General features: G+C 38.4%; 1 protein-coding gene across 1 annotated transcript in view; it reads right to left on the bottom strand.

The window, feature by feature from the left end:
- The window catches only part of ccbe1 (collagen and calcium binding EGF domains 1), a 57698-nt gene that overhangs the window by 14447 nt on the left and 29907 nt on the right, over positions 1-13344 (bottom strand). Inside the window, exons 4-6 of the mRNA XM_046868259.1 lie at positions 2566-2618; positions 908-1042; positions 503-640 (exon numbers count right to left, since the gene is read on the bottom strand). Coding sequence (XP_046724215.1) covers positions 503-640; positions 908-1042; positions 2566-2618 — 326 coding nt within the window. The remainder of the gene's footprint in view (positions 1-502; positions 641-907; positions 1043-2565; positions 2619-13344) is intronic.

Raw genomic sequence — 13344 nt, forward strand, 5'->3', positions numbered from 1 at the left:
TTATTCTTATTATGTTTTATTAAATTGATTAATCAATTAATTCACTTAAAATATTTATAGACAGATAAATACGCAGATTTTACCTGATATATATAATATATTGCCAAAAGTATTGGGTCACCTGGTCATAAATATGGTATGTGATTTTTGAGCATTGCATTCCACATTTATTCCCAATTTATTCCACTCTTCTGGGAAGATGTTCTACCAGATTTTGTGGAGATTTATGGGATTTCATTCAGCTACAAGTGTGATAGTAAAGTCAGGTAGTGATGTTGGTAAGAAGGTGAGAAGGTCTGGTGTGCAGTCAGCATTCACATTCATCTCAAAGGTGTTGAATAGGGTTGGAGCTCTATAGCAGAAGCATGGAGCTGGTTTTGTGCACAGACGTCCTGTACAATTGAGTGCCTCCAACTTTGTGCTAACAGCTTGGGGAAGAACAACATACGGCTTTAAAAGTCAGACTCTCTACATGTTTTAGATATTGTGTGTATTATTGTACCTCTTTGTCCTTTGCTGCACGTTTTGCCGTCTTCCTCCAGGTAGAAACCTGCCTCACAGTCACACCTGTAGCTGCCCGGAGTGTTGATGCAGATCTGTGAGCAAAGCGTCTCGTTTTTCCTGCTGCACTCATCAATGTCTGGAGAAAAGAGGAAAGGAGAGGAGAGGAGAGGAAAGGAGAGGAAAGGGGAAAAGAGAAGAGAAAAGAAGTGAAGAGAAAAAGCAAGCACGCTTTTGCAGCTTTTTTGAGTACTGCCATTTTTAGCTAGGTCTACCTTAAACAAACAAACAATCAAACAAACAAACAAACAAACACAACATGTTTGCACCTGGACAAATGCAAAAATGGAAAACGAAAAAACAACAACACATCTATAATAACATGAGCTGCGTTTCCATGACTCACCTAAGCAGTAGGGTTTCAGCCGGTTTCTATGGCGATCTCGGTCGTAACGGTACCCGGGGTAACACGTGCAGACGACGCGGCCAAAATGATCCGTGCACTGCTGTTCACACGGGGCGTCGGCACACACGTCATAATCTACACATAATAAACACAAATAAAAACAACACGAACGCGTGCATGAAAACCAAAATGTGAATCGTTAATTCACATCAGAATTCAAAACTCAAATCACGTGACAGTCTTCATCTGACTTACGCTCATACAACCAGACACAGACAGATGTTTGTAGAAGAACACAATTACTTAATGTTACAAATGACCAGATCTTCTCTGTTTGACTGAAACGTGTTTTCAATTACTGCAGAATTCATTCCAGGTGTAGGTGTGAGGTGTTACAGGATGTTGGTGCACGATGTGGAGGAGAAGAAGGTCCTGAGGTGAAGCCGAGAGCATTATAACGGTGTAAGGTCTCACACCAAGCCGTGGATTATCACGTTCTACCAGGGTCACTTCCAGCATTGTGAAGTTCAAGCTGTTATTGATGTTTACAGAGTGAAACTGACTGAATAGATCAAAATAATGCTTCATTTTGATTTTATTTTTTATAAACCCGTTACAATTTGGCTGCTCCGAATCACACAGATAAAGTATTGCTATAGAGTGATATTTATATGAATTATATGTGTCTCTGATGTGTTACTTCTAATAATGAAGATTTTTATTCTATTTCTCATATGAACATTTTCTTCTCCAGTTTGTCATCAAATTCCTCTTGTGCCTCCTCCAAAATCACTGCATTCACCGTAAGTTCCACCACACGCAACACGCCTCTATGTAGTGTTTATAAGCAGCGCATTCATTTAGAACAGGGATCTGCAACTTTCATAGTGATGAGGGCCAGCATTTTTTCTCCTTCATACCAGGGGGCCAAATTATTTTACCTTTTAAATCTGAGATGAGAGCAGTTCCAGAGTCACCGTTGTATCGTTCATATTTTTCTTTATGAGCAGTGGTGTAATGTAGAATTTTATTAAAATCCTTTATAACTAATTTCGTTTCCGAACGCACCAAACACATGGGTCCTTAAAAAGATAATCTGTTTCCTATCTTGCACAGAAAACACGTTTTTCACTGTCAATCTTTCTTGATAGTTCATGATAGCGTTTCAACTACTACCGACCTGCGTGTTCGACGCTCTGAACTCACACCTGAAATACCAGCCAATCAGAATCCAGCATTCACACTGATCAGGGTATAAACTGACATTACACAAAGCGTTGGGAGAATTTAGATGTTTGGATCTGATGAGATGTTCCTGAAGTTCTGTGTTTCTCATCAGAAAGAGTGGAAACATCAGAAAACATCGACTCGGAGCAATCAGATGGAAAATAACCGCTGAACTACCTCATACAGTTGCATAAAACACACACACACACACACACACACACACACACACACACACACACACACACAGAGGAAACTGTTCATATTGGGACTCAGCATGCCAGAAGATGAAGTTCTTCTCTGATGTTTTTGACCAGAATCCTGGAAAATTCCTCTGTGTTTCTGAATGTTTATAGACGTTTTATTACTAAACAAAACCTGATGCTTATTATTTAGGTATAAATACAGAATGTAGAGAGAAAAAGAGGACGTACCTTCAGGAATACACTGTCCCAGGACGAACTTAAAGCCTCCACAGCATTTCTTCCTATAAGACATGAACAAAGAAGGAATAAAAAGACACTCTGTGTGACGGTGTGATGAAGCAGAGTTACTGTCACAACCCCGAGTCATTTATTCCTCATCCATCTTTCCTCTGAATACCTTTAGATTTGTTTAACGTTCACGGCACAAGTTCTGGATTGTGATTGGTCAGAAAGTAGTGATGAATTTTCTATATACAGAGGTGGCAAAAGTCCACACATCCTTCACTCAGTAGAAGTGCAGATACTGATGATTTAAAAGATTCTGGTAAAAGCTGAAGTTCTGACTGAAATTTTTTACCCAAGTTACAGTAAAGACGTTTGGGCGCCGACATGTTCTTCAGTAAAAACTAGTGATTATTGCTCCCTGTTTTAGTGTCCCACTGAAAACTAAACCTCATCATATTAATACAGTGGAACCTCGGTTACGAACGCCCCGGCATACGTATAATTCAGGTTACGAATCGGAGTTCATCAAAATTTTTGCCCCTGGTTACGAACAATATATCGGGATACGAACGTCGCTCACCAAAAAATCGCAGGCAAGTTGGTTGTTTTTGCTCTATCCACGCAGCTCGTCACATCAGTTAGCGTCCTGTGTCCCTAGCGAGAGCATCGTGTTACTTATCCGCTTGAACTTTTCCCGGCGGCAGCGTAACAACTCGTTAGTTGATGCTCGTGGAATGATGAGATGGACAACATTAGCCGATGCATAACCACTTTACTTGTTTTTATGAAGATAGATTAGCAGGGTTACAGTCTTTTCCAGTACAATACCCATAATGAATTTTCCTCTGGACTTCAATACCAACTGATAGTAGCCTTAAAGAAACAGCTCTCATTTTCCTCTAATGCAACAATTGTCTCAGCGTTCGTGTTAATAACACTGTCTTTAATATTCTATAATATAATATATAATAATATATAAATAATATAATATAATAAGATTCTCCTTCAAACAATAACTCTCCCTCCTCCCCTTCTCTGACGTCGTCTCCTGCAGCGAGTCTTCTCAAAGGAAAGTACCGGTAAAGATCTTTTCCTCTTTTGTATGTTTTTATGTGGTATGATTTTAATATAACATGTTAAAAGTAAATAATATTAGTGAATATTGGCTTTATTTTTATTTAAGTAATATTTTTGGTTGTCCAGAACGAATTACCGAAGTTTCTGTTCATTATTATGGGGAAATTTGTATCGGGATACGAACTTTTCAGGTTACGAATAAAGTACCGGAACTAATTAAATTCGTAACCCGAGGTTCCACTGTATATTAATATAAAAAAATAAAAATGTTCTTTAATGAATGTATCCATGCTGAAGATCCACCATATAGAACACAAGCAGAGACAAGATGATGATGATGATGATCAGGAATGTGTCTGTTCTTAGTCATGTTCTCATCACTGACTCCCTCTGTCTCATCCACGTTAACCCAAGACTTCTTACTGCCTTCTGCCTGCTCCCTGTGAGCTTCAGAAACCAGTCTACGTCTGTGGTGTGAGAAACAGGATATGATGCACCAGTGGATTAAAAAGGTGCACAAAGACACGAAACATGTTCATGTGCTGAAAAGAGGAAAAGAAGAGGTGGAGAAGGTGGAGGAGTTTAGGTACCTGGGGTCAACAGTGCAGTAATGTAGAGTGTGTTGGAGAAGTGAAGAAAAGAGTGCAGGCAGGGTGGAGTGGGTGGAGAAGAGTGATAGCAGGAGTGATTTGTGATAGAAGAGTATCTGTGAGAGTGAAAGGGAAAGTTTATAGGACTGTGGTGAGACCTGAGATGTTGTATGGTTTAGAGACAGTGGCATTGAGTAAAAGACAGGAGGTGGAGATGCTGAGATCTTCATTGGGGGTGACAACGATAGACAAAAATGAGCTTAATAGAGGGAGCGTGCAGGTAGGACTTTTCAAAAGACAAGGTAAGATAGATAGTTGGTACTGTACATGTGCATAGGAGGCACATGGAGTATATCGGTAGAAGAATGCTGAGGATGAAGGAAAAGAGGAAACCCAAGGAGGAGGTTGACAGATGCTCTGCTGTGGAGACTCATAATGTGAGCAGCCAAAAGAAAAAGAAAAAAAAGAAGAAGAAGGAGTTCTGTTCCATAGCAACAACTTGTTTCTTGCATCAGAAAACACTGATTCTGTATGGAGGTGTCTCCATTTCCAGAGGTCAAGCTGCATCTTAAAGTTTGCAGGAGTTTGGTTCGAGTGTTTGATGGAGTAACACTGCTGGTACACACTGCTGTAATGCATGTATGAACAGGATCTTACCTGTTAGATTCAATGTAACTATACACAGATAAATATGACGACAGCTTATAGTGTAATAAATACAACATTATATATGTTATGGTGTAAAAGAGTGTTGAATTTGAGTGTTCATATTTTGACCTGAAGTAAGAAGAGTATTCTTATGTTTGTGTGTGTGTGTGTGTGTGTGTGTGTGTGTGTGTGTGTGTGTGTGTATATCTTGGCCAGAGTGGAATCTGACTCACTTTTATGCAATGTGACACTGATCCAACATTTTTATTTTATAACAATCTACTGGGGGTTTATAACAAAGCGATCTCCTAAACTCAGTCTGTAAAAAGGAGAAAACAGGAGAGAAAACATGAGCTGAATCAGAAGTTGAATCAAGAGAGGAGTCAAGAGATAAAGTAGAACATATTATACAAAAACATAATCGATACATTATTCTGTAAATAAATAAATAAATAAATAAATAAATAAATAAATAAATAAATAAAGGTAGTCTGAGAAATATAAATATATTTTAAATGACAAAAACATTTTGAATTTATTACACACCTTCAAATAACACTGATGACAGGAGCAGAGCTTATGTTAAAAACGTGACAAAAAATTAATAAAAATAAACAAACAAACAAACAGTGAGAAAAATCTAACAAAAGGAAAGAAAGAAAGAAAGAAGGAAAGAAAGAAAGAAAGAAAGAAAGAAAGAAAGAAAGAAAGAAAGAAAGAAAGAAAGAAAGAAAATCTAATAAAAAATAAATAAAGAAAGAAAATAATAAAGGGAGGAAGAAAGAAAGACTAACGAAAGGAAAGAACACACACACACACACACACACACACACACACACACACACACATCTACAGCACCTGTGAGGCCTCACATTAAATCCTGTAATAATCCTATAAACCTAAAGCTAATTATTACACAAATGTTTCCTGTTAAGATTTTGGAGCGAATATTTTTTCAATATTTTTTAAATAACGATATTAATAAAAAACTTTATTCCCCGTAAACACGAGACCTCACACTGAGACTTCACTTCACTCTACTGTTTACCTCACTGTTACTTTACTGCTTTACACTTACAATAATAATTCATTCATATTACAGCATACAAGCTGGGTCTTACACACACACACACACACACACACACACACACACACACATATACACAGACATATACACAGACATGTCAGACACACACACACACACACACACACCCAGACACATGAGCGTATACACATGCAGAGACATACAGATATGTCTTACACATACAACACACACACACACACACACACATACACAGACATGTCAGGCACACACACACACACACACACACACACACACACACACGCACACCCAGACACATTTGCGTATACACACATGCAGAGACATACAGATATGTCTTACACCTACAACACACACACACACACACACACACACACACACACACACACACACACACACACACACACACACAGAGGGGTTTAATAAGAGAACATACAGATGGGGGGATTGAGGCAGAAGTTAATGGTTATTAGTAAATGATGTCGTTTTTGAAGCCAAACTTTTAATCTGAACCCATAAAATAAATCAGTGAGCAGCTGGAAGTCACTTTAATTACACACACACACACCTATTTAACACTGAAACATCTGTACACACTAACCCAGAACAAACGTGTGTGTGTGTGTGTGTGTGTGTGTGTGTGTGTGTGTGTGTGTGAAATAGGGAAGCTTTAATGAACACTTTATCAGCACAGGACAGACCCACCACTTGTTTAATTTCCTTCCTCATTAAACACAGAATCCTACTGACGTAACATGCCTCAGTGATCTTAAAAATGATGTCACAAGTATGATGTCATAACGATTATGTCATAATGAGGATGTCATAACAAAGTCATCACAAAAAGCATCAGAGAAAAAAAACAGTCATCGTTACACTCATCCCTGAGCTTTTTGATGTTTAAAACGATTTCCTTGCCTTTTTTATGCTAATAGTGTAGCACTGTATTAGCTAACCCACCTAGCATGCTAACTAGCTAACGTAAAGGCTAACTAGCTGTTAAAAAAGGAAGCTAGCACAAAGCTGAGAATTTAGCAAGTACCTACATTAAACATCTTTCTTTATTTTCACACTAACTAGTGTTAGTTGAGCTAGCTAGCTTTTCTCTAAATAACTACTCAACAGAGCGAAAAACAGGCCACACCCCCAATAACACCAGCGATACAGACAGAACAGCAAGAAAGAAGCTACAAATGACATCACTGTTTAACACTTATGAGTTAACGAAGTGCCTTTAATTGTGCATAGAGTTTCAGTTTGGGTTAAAAACAGTAGGAATGCGAGTTTATCTGAGGTAAAAACGTCCAAACACGTGAAAGTCAGAACAAACAAAAAAGACATTTCTCAAGATCCAGAAAACAAACATACTTTTGTTTTGTTTTAAAAAAATCTGTGTTCATTATTGTCCTGTTTGTTTGCCCAGCTTTATGTTTTTTCTCTGTTCCTTCTGTTTGGCTTTCTATTTTGCTGTCTGAAATAACAGCATGCAGAATAAACCTCTTTAATAATGTGCTCTGGATGAAACAGAAGCTACACCTTGATTCCCCCCCTAACGGCTAATCTGCATTAGCGTTACTCTGGATTTATATACTTATATATCGCTAGCTCTTCATTATAGTGTGTATCTACAATACTGAGCGATCGCGTGAGTGTTTTTGATAAATAAACATGTCACCAAGGGGCTGACTCATGTCTGCTCTCACACAGGCACACACACACACACACACACACACACACACACACACACACACCTATTTAACACTGAAACATCTGTACACACTAACCCAGAACAAACGTGTGTGTGTGTGTGTGTGTGTGTGTGTGTGTGTGTGTGTGTGTGTGAAATAGGAAGCTTTAATGAACACTTTATCAGCACAGGACAGACCCACCACTTGTTTAATTTCCTTCCTCATTAAACACAGAATCCTACTGACGTAACATGCCTCAGTGATCTTAAAAATGATGTCACAAGTATGATGTCATAACGATTATGTCATAATGAGGATGTCATAACAAAGTCATCACAAAAAGCATCAGAGAAAAAAAACAGTCATCGTTACACTCATCCCTGAGCTTTTTGATGTTTAAAACGATTTCCTTGCCTTTTTTATGCTAATAGTGTAGCACTGTATTAGCTAACCCACCTAGCATGCTAACTAGCTAACGAAAGGCTAACTAGCTGTTAAAAAGGAAGCTAGCACAAAGCTGAGAATTTAGCAAGTACCTACATTAAACATCTTTCTTTATTTTCACACTAACTAGTGTTAGTTGAGCTAGCTAGCTTTTCTCTAAATAACTACTCAACAGAGCGAAAAACAGGCCACACCCCCAATAACACCAGCGATACAGACAGAACAGCAAGAAAGAAGCTACAAATGACATCACTGTTTAACACTTATGAGTTAACGAAGTGCCTTTAATTGTGCATAGAGTTTCAGTTTGGGTTAAAAACAGTAGGAATGCGAGTTTATCTGAGGTAAAAACGTCCAAACACGTGAAAGTCAGAACAAACAAAAAAGACATTTCTCAAGATCCAGAAAAAAAACATACTTTTGTTTTGTTTCAAAAAAATCTGTGTTCATTATTGTCCTGTTTGTTTGCCCAGCTTTATGTTTTTTCTCTGTTCCTTCTGTTTGGCTTTCTATTTTGCTGTCTGAAATAACAGCATGCAGAATAAACCTCTTTAATAATGTGCTCTGGATGAAACAGAAGCTACACCTTGATTCCCCCCCAACGGCTAATCTGCATTAGCGTTACTCTGGATTTATATACTGATATATCGCTAGCTCTTCATTATAGTGTGTATCTACAATACTGAGCGATCGCGTGAGTGTTTTTGATAAATAAACGTCACCAAGGGGCTGACTCATGTCTGCTCTCACACAGGCACACACACACACACACACACATGTGTTCCAGTGTCTGGTTTATCTACAAGATACAAAAACCATCACAGAGTTAGTTGGTTTCCATCTAACTCTACAATTATGTTTATTTCTGTATTTTTTATTATCTCCTGAAGTAAAACTAGCTAGTAGCATCTTACTGTCTCTTTACAGTGACATTTAGCTAGAAAATCTGAAAATATCTTTGGTAAAATTAGCTAGCGGTAATTTCCTGAGGTAAATTTAGCTGGTAAGCAATAGCATTCTTTTGTAACATTAGTTAGAATTAGAAGTAACTTGCGGAGATAACAGCATGAAATATCATTGGTAAAATTAGCTAACAGTGATCTCCTGAAGAAAATTTAGCTATTTAGTCATAAACCTTGGTATCTTTGGCCAAATTAGCTCCTGATGTAATTTTAATATGTAACAATCTTTCTAATGTACACTAGCAGCAAACGCTAGCTAGTGTTAACCCTGCTAACACAATTTCATCTTTCCACCTGTTCTATAAAATATTCTTCTTAAAAAATAACTATTTGCTTTAAGCTTTCTAGCAGGGATAAAGCTAGCCTGTTGTTTCTGTCTTTTTAGCTTTAGCAAGTTTGAAGTATCCACATAAGATTATTGCCTGCTAGCTAGCAAGTTACCACACGATATTTATTACTAGCTACCTAATGTTAGCCCAGGAGGTAATTAATAGCTTTTTTTGCAAGTATTTATACCATATATAAATCTGTAAAGGCGAAACAGAATTTTAAAACAGTTTCATAACTAGAAATTATTAACCTGTCGCTTGTCAGGAAAAATAATTCTAACTTTTTTGGTTTTTTTTATCTATGGAATGTTTGCAAGATAGCAGACAGTAAGTGCTAAAGTTAGCAAAGGAGATAGAGAGATAAAGATAGATAAAGGTTACTACAAAATATTACTGATAGCATATCAGCCATTTATAGGTGAAAATCAATAAATAGTAAAATAAATGTTTGATTTATTATATATTTTGTGTAACTGCTTTTCAGCACAGAAGAAAAACTTTCAGTAGTTAGCCTTAATTAGTAGTTATGCTAACATGTTTACGCTATAATTCTGAGGTAAAAATTCCTGCTAGCATACCATGATACTTGGAATAAACTTTACAGATCATCAGTTTTCGATTCACTGATCGTTTCTGCGTAGTTAGTAGCATAAACGCTACTCAGGTGCACTATTATGCTATTTTGTACGCAGCCTGTCGATAAAAAACAGTCGTTTAACTAGAAAGTTATTCCTCTACGGGTCATGTGACCTTGGACAATCGCTTTCAGCAGTGTCGAGTCCCTGGAGAGAACATCGCTCATATCTGGGACTCTTCCCTGACTTTCTTAACACACACACACACACACACACACACACACACACACACACACACACACACAGACACACACCATTATTATGTATTACGCTTTACATACACTGTCACAGCAGCAGCTCCTGTTCATGTGCATCACTCTGGTTTTTTATTCGTTCCAAGATTTCTAGATAAATATTATCTGCACTTTGGGAATATTTGGGAATTTTTTTGCCGTGAAAGTCAGACGTTTTCCGGAGAAGTGAGTGTGTGTGCCGCATAGCACCGTCACAGCTCATACAAATCAGCTGTGTGTGTTTGTGTAAAGTGTCGAGGAGTCAGAAGTGTGTTTGTGTAAGGTTTTTTGAGCTAGTGTGTGTGTGTGTGTGTGACGTTATGCATTAACACACCATTTATTATGGTTATATTTTACAGTTTGGGACGCAGCCACACTGTACAATAACACCACTATATAACGAACCATCATTATTCTCTCTCTCTCTCTCTCTCTCTCTCTCTCTCTCTCTCTCTCTCTCTCTCTCTCTCTCTCTCTCTCTCTCTCTTTCTTTCTCTCTCTGATCGATCAGGGCGGTCTTAAATAAAGCTCATTAAAGTGGTGTCTGTTCTTTCTGTGCTTCTGAGGGAGATTCTTGATAATGCATTTCAGATCACAACACACACACACACACACACACACACACACACACACACACACACACACACACACACTTTACATTCCATCACGCTGAGCGCAGATGTGTTCTGTCCCACATACAAACTCACTTTCACTCTCTCTGTATTGTAACACCCCAGAGAAATCTTTTATGACTGTCTACGTGTGTGTGTGTGTGTTTGTGTGTGTTTTTCTGCCAAGGTAAAGACACATCTGTCAACACCTCCACATGCATGTTATATTGAATACATAATTGGGTTGAAATCTACATTTAATGCATCGAGGGTCTGCAGCTCCTTCCTGTCTGGTAGATCTTCCCCTGTGTGCCTTCAGACCCCCTGCACTTGTTTTTAACCCCCTTATTTCCTGCAGTTCATTAAAATGTTTTATGTTCCACCCCTTACATCCATCCCAATATCAATCCGCACATCAAAACCCTCATCCAGCAGATAAGAGATTCTGGCCAATGGTGTTTATGGCTGCTATAATGTGGGTTTCATGAATGTTCTTTCTTTCTTTCTTTCTTTCTTTCTTTCTTTCTTTCTTTCTTTCTTTCTTTCTTTCTTTCTTTCTTTCTTTCTTTCTTTCTTTCTTTCTTTCCTTCTTTTTGTGATATAAGAGAAACTGTCACATGCTGTATTTTAATACTTTCCCATCAGTTGTAATAATTTCTGCATAGAAAAGCAGAGTTTTAAGGCGGTCAAAATGAACCGATTTGCATAAACCACACCCCATTTAATTTTGCATATTCATGAATGTTTTGTTTTATTTGCAGTAAATCAGCTGCCTATTGCGGATGCGGTTCATCAGTTTATGTGACAGTTGACAGAACTCAAGGTCGCAGGTCAGAGCTGCAAGGTCACCCGAGGAAAACTTATTAACGGTCTACGCTTGGCTCTGATTGGCCGAGTTCGTCCTAACTTTCACTCCCTAAACATGAGCTGCTGCAGCTGGAGAAAGACACACACACACACACACACACACACACACACACACACACACACACACACATACACACACACACACACACACACACACACACACTCTTTCTCTCTGTAAATCAGATACAATCATCCTAAACAGTAAACACTGTATCCTGTAATCATGACCTTGGGGTCAGAGGTTAGAGGTCAGCTTTGTAACTCGGCACAGAGTCAGACGCCTAACTGTTTTTATTTTGTGTGTTGTTTACTTCTCTGTGATCTCTGTTCCTGTTTCCTGTAAACAATTACTGATCCAAAAGTAGTAAAAACAGCAGCAGCAGCAGCAGCAGTCGGGCTGCGATCTTCAGCATTCCATCTGGAGCGTTTCTCCTACGGCGCCACGGCACGATGAGTCGTGCAGCATCCGTGTTTTTATTGGCTTAAAGATATAAACACACACTAAAAAAAAAGAAGTAAATAAAATGAATTTTTTTATTTTATTAAAGGGATAAAATAAGGAGATTAGACTGCTATTTAGTAATTCTTTCTTTCTTTTTTGTTACTCTTTCTTTCTTCAATCTTTCTTCTTTCCTTCCCTCTCTTTTTCCCTCCTTCCATCCTTTACTGTTCATTTTCCTTTCTTCCTCCCTCCTTTCCTTTCTTTCTTTCTTTCTTTCTTTCTTTCTTTCTTGCTCAACATCATAACGGAGATATTTTTAGTTGTGACCGAGAGTTCCTTCCAAATACAAACATAAAAAAAAGTATTGAAAGTAAGAAAGACGTGAAGGTACCGAGTGTCTCCACTGAGAGACAAAACTCCGCCCCTGATTTATGGCTTCCTGCAGTTTTATTCCCAGAATGCTTTGTGTTTTGGAGATGGAGCGTTTCCGCTGCTGGCTCATGGCCTGCACTCCTGACAGATTCCTGATCGTTGTCTTACACACACACACACACACACACACACACACACACACACACACACACACAAACAGGTCTTGACATGCAGCTGTCACGGTTTGGCTGTAAATCATCTCAGTGAGAGGTTTGTTTGGAGGTTTGTTTGGATGAATCTGGATTCAGATGAACAGATTGAGATGATTCCGATAGCATCCGAGTGTGTTAGCGTGTGTTTGTGGTGTGAAGCGGAAAAAGAACGCTGTGAGAATTGCGCATCATCATGACCGAGTCAGGGTTTGATTTTGTTTTGACGTGTGAACGAGGCTTTGGAATCAGATCACACATTCATGATCGAATTGTGTTTTACAAGTTCCAGGATAAATTTTTGTCTTTGCCGCTCGAGACGATTGGATTCGCTCGCATGTGTTGTGCATGAGGCTGATGTGGTTGCCATCACAACCTTTTTTCCTCAGCTTCCATGCACCATGTTAGCAATGTTACATCATCACACACCAGTGGTACTACAACAATTATCAGCGATAGCAGTAGCGCAATCAATTATAAACATCTATTTATATAAATAAGGTGAACAGATCCAAAACAGCAGGCAAACCCGGAAACATAAAACAGAATGTCCTCGGGCGAGAAATGAAGCGATGCAAGAACATAAACCGAGAAAATTAAGTGAGATCAAAAACC

The sequence above is a fragment of the Silurus meridionalis genome, chromosome 15, assembly GCF_014805685.1.
Source record: "Silurus meridionalis isolate SWU-2019-XX chromosome 15, ASM1480568v1, whole genome shotgun sequence".
NCBI lineage: Eukaryota > Metazoa > Chordata > Actinopteri > Siluriformes > Siluridae > Silurus > Silurus meridionalis.